Source organism: Pygoscelis adeliae, unplaced genomic scaffold, assembly GCF_000699105.1.
Source record: "Pygoscelis adeliae isolate BGI_AS28 unplaced genomic scaffold, ASM69910v1 Scaffold537, whole genome shotgun sequence".
In the NCBI taxonomy this organism is placed as follows: domain Eukaryota; kingdom Metazoa; phylum Chordata; class Aves; order Sphenisciformes; family Spheniscidae; genus Pygoscelis; species Pygoscelis adeliae.
Genome location: NW_008825213.1, coordinates 399,244 through 419,163, shown reverse-complemented (window position 1 = coordinate 419,163; position 19,920 = coordinate 399,244). Strand labels below are relative to the sequence as shown.

The 19,920-nt window shown below is 41.7% G+C and overlaps 1 protein-coding gene across 1 annotated transcript in view; it reads left to right on the top strand.

Moving 5' to 3' along the window:
• The window catches only part of DOT1L (DOT1-like histone H3K79 methyltransferase), a 54,709-nt gene that overhangs the window by 27,807 nt on the left and 6,982 nt on the right, over positions 1-19,920 (top strand). The window contains exons 11-24 of the mRNA XM_009329086.1: positions 2,195-2,301; positions 3,294-3,335; positions 4,783-4,866; positions 5,602-5,836; positions 6,273-6,386; positions 8,795-8,886; positions 11,774-11,875; positions 12,469-12,606; positions 13,261-13,386; positions 14,164-14,645; positions 14,906-15,029; positions 15,832-15,978; positions 17,365-17,491; positions 18,955-19,568. Of these exons, the coding sequence (XP_009327361.1) occupies positions 2,195-2,301; positions 3,294-3,335; positions 4,783-4,866; positions 5,602-5,836; positions 6,273-6,386; positions 8,795-8,886; positions 11,774-11,875; positions 12,469-12,606; positions 13,261-13,386; positions 14,164-14,645; positions 14,906-15,029; positions 15,832-15,978; positions 17,365-17,491; positions 18,955-19,568 (2,534 nt within the window). The remainder of the gene's footprint in view (positions 1-2,194; positions 2,302-3,293; positions 3,336-4,782; positions 4,867-5,601; positions 5,837-6,272; positions 6,387-8,794; positions 8,887-11,773; positions 11,876-12,468; positions 12,607-13,260; positions 13,387-14,163; positions 14,646-14,905; positions 15,030-15,831; positions 15,979-17,364; positions 17,492-18,954; positions 19,569-19,920) is intronic.

Below are 19,920 nucleotides of genomic sequence, written 5' to 3'. Positions count from 1 at the left end.
TCCAGTGCAAAACATTCCTTAAATTTAAAAAACGCCTTTATTCCCCTCCTTGTGCAAACATGGCAAGTAACATACTGAGTTACAAATCTCAAGCTGTGTTTCCAGTTTTTGGCTTGACACTCATGGTAAACTGCTTTTCAAGAACAGCAATTTGAAGACTGTCATTAAGGCATTTCACTGAAATAGTGCCATTGTGACTTATTTTTACTAAGCTTGAGTTGTTGTGAACGTCCTGTGCATCGGACGCCCAAAACTGCCCTTTTCCTTCCTGTTTGATACTCTTCTCTGTGGCACCTGATTGTTTGGAACCTTATTAACCGTTGGGTCCTGGCTTGTCAATCCTTTGTAGACATGTACTTGAAAATAAAAGGGAAAAAAGGCAGAATGGTACTCCTGGAAATCCTCAAACCTCCAGAGAGCTGAGATCCATCTGTCAGTTTGCTAATAAGATGAAGAGCACCTAAGTAAAGCCTACTACCTCTTTTACAGCACACTAGAACTAGATGAAATATAAGGCGGCACTTCTGAGGTTTCAATTAGGAGGCCTGCCTACATAGATACATTTTTTTGGCCTCTCAAGCCTTTTCTTCCCTGGCTTCCAACCATTTTGTTATCTCTCTCTTTGCTAGGTTTGGGAGACTGCAGTTATTAAACATGTGGCGGGGAGGCAAAGGGGCCAATGTGTACTACTTTTTTCACCTAATAGAAGCCTGATTATGACTATCAGTTGAGCCAGTTCTTTATTGTATTTCAGCTTTCACCCCAGTGTGGATTCATTGGGAATGTTTTCTAGAATGCTGAAGTTTTATATATCAGCTGTTTTTTAATGCTTAATGTGAATGTTGATGTTAATTAGCTATATCTCTGTATAATTTTAAGATTTGGGTGAATGAGATTGCTTAGCATAAGAATAGATAATAGCTTCCACTAATAGGAAAGTCTTCCAGGGATTCAGGTCAGAGGTCCTGAAAAGAAATTACCTTTGTATGCTACAAACAGGAAAAATTGTGGGAATAAATTTTCTTTTTGGTCTTAATCCCATTCTATGACCATGCTGTATTTGGGAAATACCAATATCAGATGAACATGCATGGGATGTGCTAGGTCTGGGGCTTGTTTCAGTCTTAATGGCCTGTTCGAAGTGACGCTTCCGGGGAAACGTCATCCACTGAGAGCTCGTGGCATCATATGTGGCCACTATCCTTCACGTGCAGAGAAGGTGATTTCACTCTGCTGTGCTAGCTTTATGCTGCTGTCCTACAAGGTTTTTCATAATACTTTTATTCAGTGAGTTTTTTTTTGTGCCTGAGTATGATTTGAGTCACGTGGCTTGCCTGTCTATCTAATAGTTTGATCTAAAGTATGAACAGTTAAATAATTTAAAAAATGTAATGGAAAAGATAAAGCTTTAAGAAGCAGGCAACCTTTTTTTCTCAATACCATTTTTGTCCTTAGTAGTTCCATCTGGAAAAAGAAATGGAAATGTGGAAAGAGTTGGGACAAACCAAAACAAGTATTAAAATGTGGTTAAAATAGTGGTTGAAGTTGCTGAATCCTAAACCTTGCTTTTTGACTCTTCTGGGTAATTTTCTATTTAATTAGAAGTGTGCCATAATTTCTTCTGCAGTCATGTCACTCACTCTGGTGTTCAGTGGTTATGGAAATGCTTAGACACATCCCTTACCTATTAATTCTAGGGAACAAAACAAATGTAGGCAAGAAAGCAAATGTAAAACATGTTTGTCCCCAGTCCAAATATAGTGCAGTTACAGTTTACATGGGTTGGATCTAATGACGTTCTGTTCCTGGTTCTATCTAATTGAATCCTGCCTGTTAATGCAGATGTGTTGTCGCTGGGTTCCTCGTAAAAGTTGTCTCTGAGACACAGGAAAGTTCCGTTTGTTAAAAGCTTGCACTAGCACATAATTTTACTCTAGAATGGCTGACTATGAAGAAATGAAAGGTAGATCTTCCAGATTTCTTAAGTTTTCTGTAGGGTGCACGTAGCAAGAGAATAAGAAATTTCTTTTTAAACTCGCTGCAGTGCTTTCTTCTAGGACATTGCTATCTGAATGCAAACTTTATCTTTTTGTTTTAAATATGCCTTTACTGTTGCATGGCTAGTTTCAGCTGAGTAGAACTGAGTGGCAAACTGAGAGAGCTTTGATTCTCTAACTTGACTTTCTTCCTTTAGATATTGGCACTATAATGAGAGTTGTGGAGCTATCACCACTGAAAGGGTCTGTGTCATGGACCGGGAAACCAGTTTCTTACTACCTGCATACTATTGACCGAACCATAGTGAGTATAAATACAGGCCAGTAGATCTCTGGCTGCTTTACTGGCTCTGGAATCCACATGCCAACTTCAGATCCTTGTTGGTGGGAATTGTTTTCATATTCGTTTGCATATTTTACAGACCTTTAGCACACCTAATTGGAATGGGTGCACTTCCCCAGTTACCTGTTCAGTCTAGCTAAATGTGCAGATCATACTGCACGGCTTAGCCTCTGGCGGCTTCAGTTACACAAACAGTATAATTATGGACAGTACTATGGTAGTCTGTTAATTTGTTGAAGGTGCATAGATTTACAAGTATAATTCCTTCTCATGCTCCAGAATATGCAACTATGCAGAATGGTGGGTCTTGTGCTCTAGCTTCCACACTGAGTAAAGACTCTGTGGGTCTTTAATACTTCAGTTTGCTTTGTGGTGTACAGACCATTTCATTCTATCATAATCAAGTAGTAAACCTCAATTTTAGTTGAACTTCCAGCCAAATCTCCATAACAATGCTGATGCATTCCCTGGTTTTTTTTTCAGTTAAAGAAAACAGAAACAACCCTGTAGAAATGTAAACTTTTGTGGAGAAATAGTTTATTCCCACACTGAGTTTTTTGCAATATGATAGTAAGACACTTTTTCTAAGTCTGCGGTAGTCTAATAATGCTTTTGTTAAAGAATATGCTGGATAAATATTTTAGTGGAGTACAAGAGTAAAGTAACTTCATTGAAAATAACGTGCTGAGTGGAGATACATGACACAAAGCTTTAAAACAAGGATAGGCAGTGGTGAAGATGATAAAACCTTGTTGAGGCTTGGATTATGTCCTGCTACACAACATGTCTGTGTCACTAAAAAAAATGAATGTAAATGGCTTCTTGATGTAGCTTATCAGAAGAAAACCAGTCAGAATTTCTGCATTTCTGCGTTTGTCTTAAGCTAATACTTTGTTCTTATGTATTCATCTGTCGTGACTTTGAAAATGACTATCTTATCTTTCTATTTTCAGCTTGAAAACTATTTTTCTAGTCTCAAAAATCCAAAACTCAGGGTAAGTTTCAGTCATTTTCTGTAGAAAACTAAAAATAATGGAGCAGCCACTATGAGGAATTTAGTCACTTGTTAAAGATGTACAGAATTGATAGAAAATCAAATTTTCTTGATAAACGAGGAACGTGGGTGTGGAGCTAATTGAAGTGAAGCATCATATGCCATCAAGCACTAATACAATCATGTTGAAGAGCTTTCTAGTACAGAATTAATGGTGCAGCCACAAGGTGTTTTTCCCTTGCATTGGAGGTCTATAAAGAACGATTTGTTCATTAAAGAACTGAAGTTAAAGAATGAAATGATAGTTTGAATCTGTCCCGGCGTTCAGCTGCATGAAAATGAAGCTGAAGAGCACTCTGAGATGTTACTTTTGGGACATGCTATTAAAGACATGAAATGTGTTGTCAGTTGCTGCAGTCTGTGCTATCACATGTGGAATTAAAATGCCAGAGGATTTTTGAGACTGCTGGGCTGTATTAATCTGAAACAACCGATGAGGCTGGTATTCCCAGTAAGAGAATTAAGTGAGGCCACTTAATTTAAAAGTTCAGGTGAATGTTAGTCTTCAGAGTGACTTGCTTAGTAAGTGTTGAAAACAGACTAACGGTAGCTTTGAGATTGAATTCAGCAGTCTGACATAACCCAAACTTGGGAGAAAAAAGACTTCTCAGAGTCAAAATAAAAAATGCAGCGTGGCATCCATGTACTTTTGAACTTCTCTGCTTTTTATGGTGAGGCTATTTATAGGGTCTAGTTGATAACTTGCTTAAGTTGAAGAGGTGTTGGAATTGCCAGAATTCTTATGCAGATTAAACCTCACCTGGAATGTACAAGAAAGGCTTTGAGTGAGCTCTTTGAAATTTCTTGTCCTTACCGCCTAGTAGAAAATCAAGCATAGAAGTTGCTGGTTTTTTTTTAGTCTCCTCTACAGACTTGGCCAAAGTTGAATTAGATGATGAGTAATGGCTTTGCCATTTCAAGTCATGTAAGATTTTTAAAGTGATGTAGCAACACATGAAATGTTGGGGATATAGGTAAAGCTATTGAAATATTTAATATTTAAAAAAACCCCAACAAACCAAACCTGTAACACCAGTGTGTGATCTGGGGGGTGGGGGATTGCGAGGGGCAGAATAAGGGGAGAGGTTGGGGCTTAATCTCCTTTGCCCTGTGGCTGCATGTTTGAAACCCGTTATAGTAGGTAATGCGGTGTAAAAGGGTCACTTGCACTTATCTTCCTTTTCCCACTGAGTGTTGCCTGAGGCAGGGTAAGTTTTTTCCCTTGCTGGTAACAAAAGAATTTGTTGTTTTTTCTAATTAGGCATTGTATGTTAAGAGCACTTATAGGTAGCTCTAGTGGAAGACTAAGCCGGGAAACACAGTGGTCTGTATTTAAAAAGTGATAAATATATGAGCAAATTATTAAGTCTTTTAAAACATCTATCCAGGAGGAACAAGAGGCAGCTAGACGTCGTCAACAAAGAGAAAATAAGAGCAACACAACTACTCCAACGAAGGTTCAAGAAAACAAGGTGAACATCCTGCATTTTCGTAGAGTGAATGTGTTTTCTCTTTAGCTGTGCATGAACTCATAATCTGTGTCAGGAAAAGCCTGATTCTGTGGGAAGACTGACTGTGTTTGTTCTGAACCTGTAAACTGGTATAGCTGTTGCTATGGACAAAAATATGATGGAGTGACTTAAAAGCTGCACTTGGGAATTGCACCACTAATTCTGGAAAAAAGGTACTGCAAGATGAATAGAAGAGTAGGTTGTCCACCCTTGCTTACCTTCAGCACCAGCTTGCAGATCTTTCCCTGAGTCATAACCCATTGAATGGAGTTCAAAGTGTGCTGAGTCTCTTTTGCAAAGACTCATTTCTTTTCTCATTCCGTTGCATAATCCTGTTAGAATGCAGTGACTGTTCATGCACAAAAATATAATATTGAATGTACTTTGACTTTTTAATGAAATTTAGTTGAAGAATACAGTCAATACAGGGTGAATAATCAGCTTTTCTTAGACAACAGTTACAGATTTCCTTTTCTGTAATGAGTAAGTCCAGAAGAGAATGAGCACAACTCCTTGGATGTTGGGGGACAGCTCTTATCCCAAGCAGGTCTACTTCACTGGCAAACTATTTAAGTACAATGCATCAGTTTTCTTTCACAAAATTATTAAACAAAGTTATTAATGCTTGCTTAAAAGGAATGCTGCATATATAGGTAGAAATGAGTAAAGGGCTTTTGGCTTTTAAAAATCTCTTAGGATTCTGGTGCTGAAGAAGAAAAGGCTGGGGCAAATTCTGTTAAAAAGCCATCTCCCTCCAAAGCACGGAAGAAAAAGCTAAGTAAAAAAGGAAGGAAAATGGCAGGCAGGAAACGAGGACGTCCCAAGAAAATGAATGCTGCAAATACAGAGCGCAAGACCAAGAAGAACCAAACTGCACTAGAACTTCTGCATGCTCAAACTGTTTCACAGACATCTTCATCCTCTCCTCAGGGTGAGTTCAAGGCTGGCAGGAAGAAGCCTCCCCTTGCCACATGAGTGTAGATAAGTATCTGAGGCTCTGAATGCATGCTTGGAGGTCATTCTTCCTTTATTGCTAGGTTTAGTTTGGTTTTGTGTCGTAACTTCTCCCTTGCCACCAAAGCAAAGTTCCCCTTGAGATGGGGGTGTGCCTCTGTGAGAAGAAGGTGATTGAATCTGTCTGTAGGTGCTTGGCCAGAAGCTGGAGCTGAGCTGTGGCTGATAGCTTGTCGCTGCTGCTGCTGTTCTAAGGATAAATTGTAGATGTCTTTCCAAACAATTTGTTGCAGCGTGTTGATCTAGCTAAGTTACTGGATCTTGCATTGTGAATGACGTGCTATCTAATGGTAAAGTACTTGCCAGAAACTGACTTTCGTAATCTGAAAGGTTATCTTTGTTTCTCTCTTCAGATGCATACAAGTCACCTCATAGTCCATATTACCAACTACCTCCTAAAGTGCAACGGCATTCATCTAACCAGCTACTGGTGACACCTACCCCACCTGCACTACAGAAGCTGCTAGGTACGACTGTAATGTTGTCACTGTGCTTGTCATGGGAACCTCAGAAACCTCAAAGTAGGACATATGGTAAATCAAAGGGCTACTAATAGACAGCCACTCTGGAAAGCTGTATGTTGAACAGGAGAGGGGGATAGCTTCTCCCCCATCTTCCCCCCGTGCCCCACTTCTGTTGGCATCACCATGAGGTCTCTTCTCTTGCTTGCTGCTGAAGTTGATGTCTTGGTCTGCGTTTGGTTTTTGACATTGTTTCAGCTCTCGTTTGGCACAAAAGGAAATAAGCTTGGGTTTAGCAGGAATCCAAAATAACTTTAAATGGAAATGGCTAGTCAGAAATAACTTTATTTTAAATGAAACCATTCTCTTATTCTTAAATGATACAATCTTGGAGAACACGACTTCATTTTATCTGCAGACTTAGAGCAAAGTAAAATGAGATGCTGAGTTTTTGAGGTCACAAAGGTGGTGTGGTTGCTCCACGTGCAAGAGGTGATTTAAGGAAAAACTTGGAGGGTGGTTTTTTGGGTCTTCTGGTTCCTCCCCCCGACACTGTTTCTGGGCTTTGGCATTGGACATGAGCCAGTTGAGGATCATCTGGGAATCTGATGTAATGTTCCTGTCTATGTAGAGACCAAGGGCATCTGTGATGTCCTTAACTCCCGCTCTCTTGCTGTGGTGTCTTACAGTTATGACTGATTTCTTACTGTAGAGAAAGAGGGAGAAAAAGAGTGAGTTAGAGGGACGTTTCATGTTGGGGTGGTGGGGGGGAGTGGGAAGAATGACACTTGTTTGGAGTAAACCTTGCTGCAAAACTCTGTATACCATCTATTACATGTTTTGGCTGCCTGTGTTTGCAGCAGACTGGACTTAATCATGTGGTTGGCTTTATGATGAAAGGGTCCCAGTGGTGAGGGCTGGGGAGAAGGAAGGTTCATTGCGTAATAGGAGACTGGAGATAGAAGGACAATGAGAAGCAAGTGCTCCTTGGAGGATAGAGTAAATGTGGGTGTAGAGCTTGTCATCTGTCTGTATGGAGGTAGGAGGAGTACAGCAAGCCGTGTCTTGATGCTGGGGGAATGAGTGCTCTGAGCTCAGGGCTGGTTTTGGCTGTTACAGCTAATCTCTTTTATTATTTCTACTTGCAGTGCATTAAAAGCTGTTCAACTCCTCTTTCATCATGCAAACATTTGGCACAAAAGGAAATAAGCTTGGGTTTAGCAGGAATCCAAAATAACTTTAAATGGAAATGGCTAGTCAGAAATAACTTTATTTTAAATGAAACCATTCTCTTATTCTTAAATGATACAATCTTGGAGAACACGACTTCATTTTATCTGCAGACTTAGAGCAAAGTAAAATGAGATGCTGAGTTTTTGAGGTCACAAAGGTGGTGTGGTTGCTCCACGTGCAAGAGGTGATTTAAGGAAAAACTTGGAGGGTGGTTTTTTGGGTCTTCTGGTTCCTCCCCCCGACACTGTTTCTGGGCTTTGGCATTGGACATGAGCCAGTTGAGGATCATCTGGGAATCTGATGTAATGTTCCTGTCTATGTAGAGACCAAGGGCATCTGTGATGTCCTTAACTCCTGCTCTCTTGCTGTGGTGTCTTACAGTTATGACTGATTTCTTACTGTAGAGAAAGAGGGAGAAAAAGAGTGAGTTAGAGGGACGTTTCATGTTGGGGTGGTGGGGGGGAGTGGGAAGAATGACACTTGTTTGGAGTAAACCTTGCTGCAAAACTCTGTATACCATCTATTACATGTTTTGGCTGCCTGTGTTTGCAGCAGACTGGACTTAATCATGTGGTTGGCTTTATGATGAAAGGGTCCCAGTGGTGAGGGCTGGGGAGAAGGAAGGTTCATTGCATAATAGGAGACTGGAGATAGAAGGACAATGAGAAGCAAGTGCTCCTTGGAGGATAGAGTAAATGTGGGTGTAGAGCTTGTCATCTGTCTGTATGGAGGTAGGAGGAGTACAGCAAGCCGTGTCTTGATGCTGGGGGAATGAGTGCTCTGAGCTCAGGGCTGGTTTTGGCTGTTACAGCTAATCTCTTTTATTATTTCTACTTGCAGTGCATTAAAAGCTGTTCAACTCCTCTTTCATCATGCAAACACACCATTAGCACCCATCATCTTCCTCTGCATTTTTGAATGCATTGTCATGACTTCCATTGGGGTACCTATTATAAGTAGCTAATGGATCCGAGAGTTCAGCTTGCATCAGAACATGGATTTTCAGCATGTTCTAAATTGATCTTTAATGGCTTGGTCTGACTTACAGTCCAAATAAAAAGTAAGAGAGCGCAAAGGGGGAGAGGTGTCAAGGGAGCAAATAGGAGCATTGGTAACAGGGTAAATAGGAGCATTGCACTTTCTCTCACTTGAAATATATCATCTCCTTATTTATTTTGCAGACTCTTTTAAGATCCAGTACATGCAGTTCATGGCATACATGAAAACTCCTCAGTATAAAGCAAGTCTGCAACAGTTACTGGAGCAGGAAAAGGTAGGTCTCATTTTTAACATTTCTGAACAAAATTGTCGGACTACCAGATACCTTAGACGTGGGGGAAAAAATGCTGGCGATCAGAATTGTGTACACTTAACATCAGTGTTGCACCAGGCCAATTATAAAGACCACCAGAGTAATGCTTAGGGTGAATGACTGTACCTGGGGATTTTATTGCTAACTCGGTCAGTCTTTGTGTGCTTAAATTTCCCATCTGCAAACTGGGAGAGATGCACCTCCCCTCTTCCCTGTGATGCCCCTCCACCTAATGAGACTTACATCAATATTTCTGTGTTTTTCCTCTATTTTGAAATGAAGCTGTGTACATCTGTGCAGGAAGCCGGTGTATTGAACCCCGTCCTTTTCTCCCATTTGGGATTGGCAGCTGCTTTTCTTCTCTAAGTGTCTCATGGGTCACAGGAGCAAGAGGTGGTGGTCAGCCTCTCCAGCAGTATGCGCTGCCTGAACACATTCCTGCCCTCCACTTAAAGGGGCTTCCCTGCATGGATGCGTCCTGCGAGCTGCTAGTCAAACTGCTCTTAGATAATTAAATTGTGCTTAATCTAGCTAAAGATTGTAGCAACTTTGAATGAGGGCTATCTTGAAAAACACACAGATATTAATTCCTTGGAGCTGAATTTTCTGGTTTTTGACATCCTATTCTTTTCCCACTGTAGGAAAGCCTAAATGAATTGAGTACTCTAGCATCAGGATGCCTCATTAAACTTGTAACAAATTGAAGTATGGAATTAAAAAATCCAAACTGTCATTACTGACTCAAGAGACTTAATGAAGCATCCTTAGTGTTGATAATCTTAACGTGTTAAGATTACACTGGTGGGCAAAGTGTAAATTTACCAAGTCGTGGGTTCAAATACATGGAAAGGCGAAGAAAACCCTGCAGCTGTGAAGTGTGGCATTTTTCTCTGCTATGGAGCCATCTCCCCAGCAGAGGGAGGAGATTTACTGGCTAAACACCTTTTCTTCTTGTATTGCTTTACCTCAATTAATGAATAATTTAATTGCTTTATAAATTAGTCCTATGAGAGAGACTGTGCTTGCTACTTCTATGGAGGAAGCTTTCCCCACAGAGCTCAACAATAATCTTTAACTTCTGGCCAATTCTAGCTTTTGGTAGCCCCCGTGGAAGGTTTCCTTTGCTCTGTGGCCTTTGTGAAAGTGTCAGCATGAAGCTGTAGCATTGTTTTATGGGGTTTTCCGCAATGGGAACTCTTTTTCCAGATGAGAGAGGCTAACTTGTGCCACCCCATTTGTTACTGAGTATTGGTTGATGCTGATGTGGTGTTCGTGCAAACCTTTTTTCTATGGTTGTTTCCATTTGTTTTCACAGTCAGACAGCACTTTGAATTTTCAACTTTTTCCTTAAGCAGCATATTTTTCTGCTTGTTCTGTACTTGTCAGGAAAGTCAGCATAAAGTTAATTTATCTCCTTGCACAGAAAATAGCATGGGAAATGATAGCGTGCAAATATTGTGGTGTACACTGAAAGTATAAATTGAGAGTGTGGAAAAGTAATCACTTCGTGTTGGTGTCTGACAGCTGTTTCATACTTTAAGACATTAAAATGAGGAATTCAGTATGAAAACTTTTTTTTAATGGAGTGTTACACTGAAAGCATGGCAAGTTAAACTTCACAAAAGCAGAAGCAGAACTTTGCTGGATGAGGTGCTGTTGTATTTTCTATTTAATAAATCCCTTTTACATGAAGGTTTCAAGTACAAGAAAAACATTTCTGTAATACGATTTTAAAATAAACAAGATGCTGTGAGCTGCTAGTTCACCAGATTACCCTTAGATGGAGCTGTCAGCTCCTCCACTCCTTGTAAAGGCTGAATGAAATGACTGATGTTGAAAGCGTAAGTGATTTTTTTCAGCATCACCTATGGCAGTCCGTTTAGCATTGCAGTGACTCAACTGTTTTCCCAAGTCATTGGCGTGAGAGGCAGCAGGAGCTGTATGCCAGGTCCTGTGTTTTCTCGCACGTGCGGAACTTGCCAGCACTGCTGCTTTGCTTCACACATGGATTGCTTGGAAGATCAAGGTGCTTTTCGCCCTTGTCCTCCACTTTTTTCTGGAGCGATGGCTCAGTTTCTGCACAATTCCTATTTGGCCTCAGCAGCAAAAGCTGGAGAATAGTGTAATCTCTAGAGCCTGCTCTTGCTGCACTCATCTTTCAATTGGGAACTGAATAAATGAGACTCTTTAGTCAGTCCTATCCTTGCCCTTTGCTGCTCACATAGTGCATGACCATGAAATGAGTAAGCAAGTATCTAGTTAAGGAATGTTATGGGCAGGAAATGTTCTGCGAGTGGAAGGGTCGGGTGGTCCCCTGAAGTAATTTTGGCATTAGAAGTAGAAGTGGTTTGGCTTATTTATGACTTTCCTCCTACCTCCCCCACAGCGTATTTTCATTTACTGTGTGTCTTCCATGAGTATTGTGTAGGAAAACTCTGAACTGGGACTCTGGAGATTTAGATTCTGTTCCCAGTTTAGTAACAGATTTCATACAGATAATCTTTTCCAGTTCCATTTCTGCTCTGTAGGATGTGATTATTACTATTTCTTTACAATGCACTAGGAGGATAAAAATGAATTTTTAAGGCTGTCCTGATTATATTTTACCATATAGCAGAAAAAACTACTTAACAGCTCTTTTCAGCTTACTTAACTTCACCAAGTGTTCAACACTAACAAACACATGCTCACAGAAGTCTGAGACAGAGCTGGAATAGTTCATACATCTCCCCTCTGAGTTCAGATTCCTTCCCAACTTGCTATGCAAACTAGGTGTAAACATCTTCCTAAGATGGATCGTGCTGCAGTTGGTGCTAAAAGTGTATTTTCTCACTCTTCCCTCTTCCAGGAAAAGAATGCTCAGCTACTGGGGACAGCACAGCAGTTATTCACCCACTGCCAGGCACAGAAAGAGGAAATCAAACGTCTTTTTCAGCAGAAACTTGATGAGGTAGCCCTGATCTGGTGGAAGTGGATGCTTGTTAGTCATCTGCATGCAAACAGTTGCGATAAAAATAAGTAAGACCAGAGTAGTCTCAGGTCTTCAGCCTCCACTTTGCAGCAGATCATGCTAAATAATGTGGAATCTGTGTCACTCTTTGGTTAGATTTTATCTTCATTGTTGAAATTGTGTGCCACTCTGTATCCAAGGGAAGGGGGTGACAGACCACGGACACTGTGGTATTTTAGTAGAGGATGCATCCCCTGCTGATTGAACAAACTCTGTGTTGCTAATGCAAGTTCAGAAACGCAGAAGGAAATGTGGTGGCTCTCTATAAAAATAGTGTTCTTTTGGCTGGCAAGAAACTAAATGCCAGTTTTAAAGTTGAATTGCTGGAACAGCAGCTCCAAGTGAGGTACTTTTGTCCTTCCTTGTTATCTCCTAGCAATGACAAAGTGCCTTGGAGAATACTGGGGGACTTCCTGTGAGCTGCATAAGTTTGGTGGATCTCCTCAGTGTCACTTTTGAATGACAGTCGTCTGCAATTAGGGTGTCAGACCCTTATTGAATGATCTCTTTCCTTCTCACCCTTCATCTTGTAGTTGGGAGTTAAAGCTCTGACATACAATGACCTGATTCAGGCTCAGAAGGAAATCTCTGCTCACAATCAGCAACTGAAAGAACAGACGAAACAGCTGGAGAAGGATAACAGTGAACTCAGGAACCAGAGCTTACAGCTGGTGTGTACAATGCTTGTGTCTGAGTAGCAGGGTGATGCTCCCATTTATGTAAGGAGGACAGGTCATGAGCCGAGGGCTGCCCTTTCTTCCAAGTACCTTAACGAATGAAAAACCATCCGGCTGCTGTAGCTCCTCTGTAACAGAGAAGAATGATGGAGGAAAGAATGCAGGTGGTTCTTTTTCTTGGTGACCTTTATTTACCTCTAACCAAATGCTGAGGTGACAGCTGGCTCTGGCCTCAGCTGTGTCCCGTAAACAGCTGTGCAGCTGTATATGCACTTGTCACTGAATCTGGATCTCGCTGGCCAAGAAGTTTGTACAGTGCTTGCTTTGTGGTAGCCATAAATCTTGTGGTGTTCATCTTGGTAACTCAAACTGTTAAGGTAGGTGCGGGGGAAATCTGGATGTGGAAGTGGTGATGGAGTCTGGGTGACAACACTATTTTTAGAAAGAACCAGGCCACCTCCTGTCACATTATGTGAGGACTACAGGACCATTTTGGTGGCCTTTGGCTTAAGCTGAGAGGAGTTTTCAATGGGCTAAGAAGCTTCTTGTATATGTCCAGTTGAAAGGTGCATGGCTTTCAGCTTGCACCCTGGGTGGTGCGAAGTGGTGAAAGTTGTCTTTTCATCTGTTTATCCTGTGTCTTCGCAGCTTAAGGCACGGTGTGAAGAACTGAAGTTGGATTGGTCAACATTGTCACTGGAGAACTTGTTGAAAGAGAAGCAGGCGTTGAAGAATCAGATTTCTGAGAAACAAAAGCACTGTTTGGAATTGCAGGTAGAGAGCAAGAAACAAATCTAGAGTCGCCAACTTGGGGTAGCTCTTGGGCAATGGGCCAGTTAAAGGTATTTAACTAAATATGATGTTAAAGGATAAGCTAGATGGTTGTTCTTCTCCCCTCCCCCCAAGATTAATCTTTTTATTAGAGGGTTTTAGTAAACTTGAAGGAAGGTGTGGATAACCTTTAAAGTAGATTCTATGACCTGATTCCCTTGGTAATGCTGTGGAAGAAGGAATCATGGTTTATCATTAAATATAACTAAAAAGCATGACCTGGTGAAAAGAAAGGTCCTGCTTGTTTGCATGTGTGCTCTGATGTCTCGATTCAGGAATCAGTTCCCACAGAATGTCACTTACCATAGTGAAAAGAAATTAAACTCCTGTGACTGAAGAACTTTGCTTTCCCTGTGAGATTAGCACTAGAGCTAATCAGCCTTTTGCTGAATGCCTTGACGTGGAGTGACTGCTTCCTTCAGTGACTGGCAGAATTTAATTACTCCATACTCTCTATATACGTTGGAGATATCTTATGTTTGCTTTCAGGATCTGAAAGGTGCTTTCTAAGAGTCTCTGAGCCATTCCCCTTACCTGTGCCTTTTGGTCTCAAGCTCAGAGCAGCATGTTGAAATTTGTTTCTCAAATTGTAGGTCAATTGTTCTGCATTGTTCCCAGAAATGAGGCCAATTTCCTGAGAAGCATATCAAAGCAAAACTCCATAATGTGATAGAATTGTTCAGTACGGTCTTTAATAATTGTTCTCTTCTTCTTTTAAAGATCAGCATTGTGGAACTTGAGAAAAGTCAAAGACAGCAGGAGCTCATGCAGCTGAAGTCGTACACGCCGTCTGATGAGTCACTGTCAGTACAGCTACGCAATAAAAACCATTTGAGCCGTGATCCTGAGGCTGATCACGGCAGGTTCCAACTGGAACTTGAATGCTCTAAGTTTCCTATGCCCCACATCAATGGCATGAGCCCTGAACTGTCCATGAATGGCCATGCTACTCCCTATGAAATTCATAACACCTTTAGCAGGCCCTCTTCGAAGCAGAACACCCCTCAGTACACGACCTCTCACCTGGACCAAGAAATAGTTCCGTGTACCCCAAACCACAGCAGCAGACAGAAGGCAGACAAGATGACAAGCTTGTCCTTACCTGATTATACCAGGTTTTCCCCAGCTAAAATAGCACTAAGGAGACACTTGAATCAAGACCATGCAGTAAACGGAAAAGCAACAACTAATGAGATACAGAGGTGAGAGCGATCATTTCCTAGGATGGGAAAGGAGGGGTAATACTATTGCTTGTTTTAATAACAGTGGTTTATTTGGATTGTGGAAAAATATTTTTAAAAGCGGAGTTTTATATGCTTTTGAAAGTTTTGTCAAGAAAACCAGCAGTGCCAGCTGATTGGGTAAATAAGGTGGTACAGTGCCTTGAGTTTGGTACAGGAATTCCTTGCAAAAGAGAAGTCATTAGCTTTTGTATTCTAACGATCGTACATCTCTGTTCCAGAGCTGACCATGTCAAAGAGAATGGCCTTACATATCCAAGCCCTGGTATTTCAAATGGCATAAAGCTGAGTCCTCAGGAAACTCGGCCCTCTTCCCCGGCGGCCTTACCAATTGCAGGCGAGAAGGTAAGATCTGCTTGTGCTCAAGGGCAGAGATGTTACACCTGGTAGAACAAAGAAAACGCTGGCCAAACTAGGGAATGCAGGCATGCTCCTTTCTGTGGTCAGCTTGGCATGGAAAGTAACAGAAAATACAGTAGGTGCAATACAATAAAAAGGAGCTGGCTAGACGAAGAGAGTACCGTGCTCATGAAAGACATGCTTACCTCTGAGTTACTGGTCTGCATATGAACTGTGCCAGTAATGCAGTAGGACTTCTTTTTGACCGGGTGCGTGTCTACTTGAACTTGAAAAGCGGACTCTTTCATAGTTAAAAAAATAAAATAACAAAAAATTGCCCACGTAATTGGTCCAGCCATGAATCATATTGGTGCTCATTTCAGAGCAAGCAGGTGCCCTCCAATAGGAGGCTACCATGGAAATATTTCTGGCTACATATTCTGTGTACAGAGGACCTCAAGATATGAATTCTGTCAGATGAGTGCTTTTTGCAGAGCTCTAACAAAGACAATAGAAAATGAGCTTGCCTAAGGCATCCTTTTGCTTATGCTTGGGGCCGGCAGTGGCTTTAATTTACATATTTCTATGCTGTTGGATATTGCTGTCCCAGTAGACTGGTGTTGGTAACGAAGCTGCTCCATGCATGCCCTGTCTTTGCTATATAGTCATCACCCTTAATCGTGTAATTATTTAAAAAAAAAAAAAAGTGTGTGTCACAAAAATAAATGAGCAGGTTACCATTAGTTCAGAGAGTCTTTTCAGTAATAGCATGCAGTTAAGAACATTACTTTCTCTTTTGCATTTATAGGTTTTGAGAGAGAGAACCTCTGTGAGTAATGGAGAAACTATCACCAGCCTACCTATCAGTATTCCTCTCAGCACAGTGCAGCCCAATAAACTCCCTGTTAGTATCCCTCTGGCCAGCGTAGTCCTACCTAGCCGTGTTGAGAAGGTGGTGAGTAAGGGATTGTCAACACTTTCCATCCCTAACTAAAATCACACTGGGCAGTTAATGGGGTGCTGTGCACCGGAATCCTTAGTGGGCTGCTAATCTTGAATGTCTAATGCTTCGGGGGAGGCTGCTGTTGGGATGCATCCTCTTGGCTCTTAGTCATTCTGTAGATTTTTTTTTTCCTCTCATGTGTCTGTGGGGTGGTGATATTTCAGCCAGGAAGGAAAGTAAAGTACATGCCTCAAGAGATCCTAGTCTTAGATGTCTGGCTGGGTGGAAAAGGTGCAGAGTCTGAGAGTTTGTGGCAGTGAAAGTAGAGAATCACACATGTCAGTTTGTTCTTAGCCCCTGCCTTCTTGCATGATCCTGGGAGACAAATTCTTCTGCCTCAGTTTGGTCATCTCAAAATTGTCTATCTTTATCACATACGTGTGTAGGATGAACTTGAATAGCGCCTTGAGGCTGTAATACCTAATGTGCGAGTGACTGCTCTGTAGCAGCAGAGAGCAACTAGAGAACTTTTGGGGCTATCTCTTTTTGAAAGCCTGATAAGTGTCTGCTACTCTCAGTGGCAGAGGAGTTTAGAAAAGCCTGGTCCAGCTTCTCACTGATGTTTGTCACAGAAGTGTTAGAGTAGAGAACTGAGAAGCATTTGCTGCTTTCACATGAGAGCTGTGAATTTAGAATCCATCCACAAATGCCTGCCTTACAATCCCATATTTGGAAAGCTGGAGTTGTTTCATAGTATTAAATCCATCATCTTTTTCCAGCTGTAGACTTTTAGTTGTAGCAGAATTACAGTCTGCCCAGCTCCAAGCAGAAATCTTATGTCCTCAGAGAGAGAGAATCTTAGCTATGGATGGCATCTCTCACTTCAACACATTGTTTATTCAGGGTACCGTTTCACAATTGCTTTAGGAAAGCACCGCTTGTTGATCGTACCCTCAAATAGTGTACCAGAGAATATAGCCTAATGCATTTCTTGTTCAGTTTGGGGTTGTTTTGGGGAACTTTGTGTGCACGGGCTTGGGGATATGATACAACCATTTGTTTCCTTTCCGGCTGCCTGTGAAACAGTGGACTGAGGCATTCGCTCTCTGATTGCAGTGCTGTCCTGAGTCTAAACTTTCTGGGACGATGAGCCTGTTCTCCCTCTATCTGCATGGTATCTGTTGTGTGCTAGATACTATCGCAGTAAAATTAATCATGGTATTTATTTTTGTCCCATAACATGCTGATCTATGTTTTTCTCAAAACAAGCAAAATCTAGGACACTTAGGAAGTAGAGCCGCTTTCCTTGATAGATCTACTAATGCATGTGAATTTTGTTTAAACTGTTGGCTTTTGAGTATACTTCCTGTACTAAAATGCCTGTTTCTCTCCCCCCAGAGAAGCACACCTAGCCCAGTTCATCAGAGTAGAGACTCATCGACACTTGAAAAGCAGATTGGTGCTAGTTCTCATAATGGCGTAAGCAATGCTGCTGGAAACAAGCCACTGGCTTTGGCTACCTCAGGTAACAGCCTCATCTACGCGAAGGTGCGCTGTCTTGTGACAGCAGTGCCAAGTGCACGCGTCAGAGTTTTCCGAGCACTTCTTGTCAGGTCATTCAGGCAGTAGAATGCTAGATAAATGTGTGTTTTGTAACGAGACCAAAGAATCATGGATGATGATGTTTTGAGAAAGTACGTGCCTACAGCTTGGATGCATTCTGGCATAAAGTATTGGTTTGACGTGCCTTTACCTGAACTGCAGCACCTTGCAGTGTAAATAAATACTTGCTTTTGTAAATTCTTCTATGTGGATTAAGAGATTCCTATCTTTACAATGTGCGAAACCAGCGAAGTGTTGCATAGCTGTGCTATGAGCTGATGATCCGGCTTTAAAAGTTTTATTTTACAGGGTGGTGGAATTTTTTTTAATAGCAAAATTAATTTCTTGATGCAGGTCACAATGGTGTTTCATGAGCAGTTGTAAAGGCACAAGTATCTGGGTAGGAAGAAACTTCAAACGGGAGAGGGTAGGGATACCTTTAAGTGCAGACATTGCTTCTGAACTCACTCATCTGTTGAAATTGTGGCCTTTAGCTATTCAGGATATGGAAATGTTGTGGACCAGGAACAGTAGGTTCTAGCATACAGAAGCTATTCTACAGCTGATCCCTCATCAGAGAGTGCATTTGTTCTTAATGTTTACCACCTCGAGGGGCTTGTGGTGTTTCTAGCATCTGTTTTGCAAAGAAGGGCTTGGCTGCAGTTTTCTATAAAACCAATGAAGTATTTAAAAAAACCCTTGTTTTAGAACAATACCATGTTCCCTTCTACCCCTTCCATTTAGACAGCCCAGAGACAAGGCCTTACTAGAGCACTAAACCCACTTACGATATACCATGACAATTACTTAATTCCCTTTCCAAGCGTCCTCCCACGTGGCATTCTTCTGCCACAGTTTCTTTGAAGATCCCCTGTGACTCCCTAAGCCACAGCCTTTTGTTTAATTTTGAGAAGGAGGTGGACTGTGTAGATGACACAGTCCCTTCTTCTTTGGGGAAGGAAACGGACTGAATTTGGCCGTCTATTTCCTTGACGATAGGAAGGCGTTGAGAGTAGAGGAGCCCTGATTTCAAAAGGTGTAATAGCCCAAAAGAAACTTGGACTTGAATTCCATTTAAAAAACAGGTAGAGCATAGGATATCTCCATATAACGCGTGAATTTTCCTGAACTGGCAAAAGAGTAGTGAAAATCATGAACCCCTCACTGAAACCGTCAGCACACAGAGCCACGTTCTCAACTGCACTGTGTAAAAAGTGCAGCTTTTACAACTGTTCTCAACTGCAGCTGTGCAGTTTCCTGTGTCGTACACGGCTGCTGGCTGATCTAACGCAGGTAGAGCTGAAAACACTCCCAGTCATCCCAGAAATCTAGCACTGTGAACTATCACTCAGCAGAAGCAATGATGTATACTTTCCCTTTCAACAGGTTTTTCTTACTCTTCTGGCTCCGTGGCAGTCAATGGAAATCTTACAAACAGCCCAGCCCATCTTAACCATAGTGTTGATCAGGCAGCTCTGGACGACTCTGGGAGTCTATTTAACTCAGTAGGGTCTCGGAGTTCCACTCCACAACATCCTTTGCTAATGATGCAGTCAAGGAACTCTGGGCAAAACTCCCCTGCTCACCAGCACTCAACAAGCCCCAGGTTAAATGGCACCTCCCAGAGCCTGGTAGGGGTATTGCAATATGCAGATGCTCAGAAGATGTTTGCCGAAGGAACAAAGGGGGATCTTCAGTCTGATGCAGCGTTTTCAGATCCTGAGAACGAGGCCAAGAGAAGAATCATCTTTACAATCTCTCCTAATACAGGACATGTAAAACAATCCCCTTCCAACAAGCACAGTCCTCTGCCCACGAGCACTCGGCTGGACTGTGGCCAAGCACACGCGCAGGATGGGAAGAAGCGAGGCCGGCGGAAGAGATCCTCTACTGGGAATCTCAGCGGGAACTCCGGGGTCTCCCCTAAACGCAAATCCTTACCTACTGTGTCTGGACTCTTTACGCAACCATCAGGTTCACCGCTTAATATCAACTCCATGGTAAGGGCAAAAATGAAGAGCTCTAGCAAGAGAGAAGGGCCTGGGAAAGCTCTTTGAATTAGAAATAAGCTTCAGCTGTTCTATTCTTTAGCATACTCTCAGGCTGTTACAGTGCCCGTAGCTAGAATTGGCCTGAAGACCCTTTGTGAAAACGGCTCCTCTGAGAGGCGAGAGAATTGCTGAAAAGTTGGTGAACTATTTCTGTATAGGTAGAACATCTTCAAAGAGTTCTTTGCTGTCAGAGCATTAAAAATCAAAAACAATCTCTTCCCTTATGACAGAGACCTTGTTTCTGCAATGAAGTTGATTTTTAGGCTGTAGGTTAAATATTTTGAAAATAGTTTAAACTAAG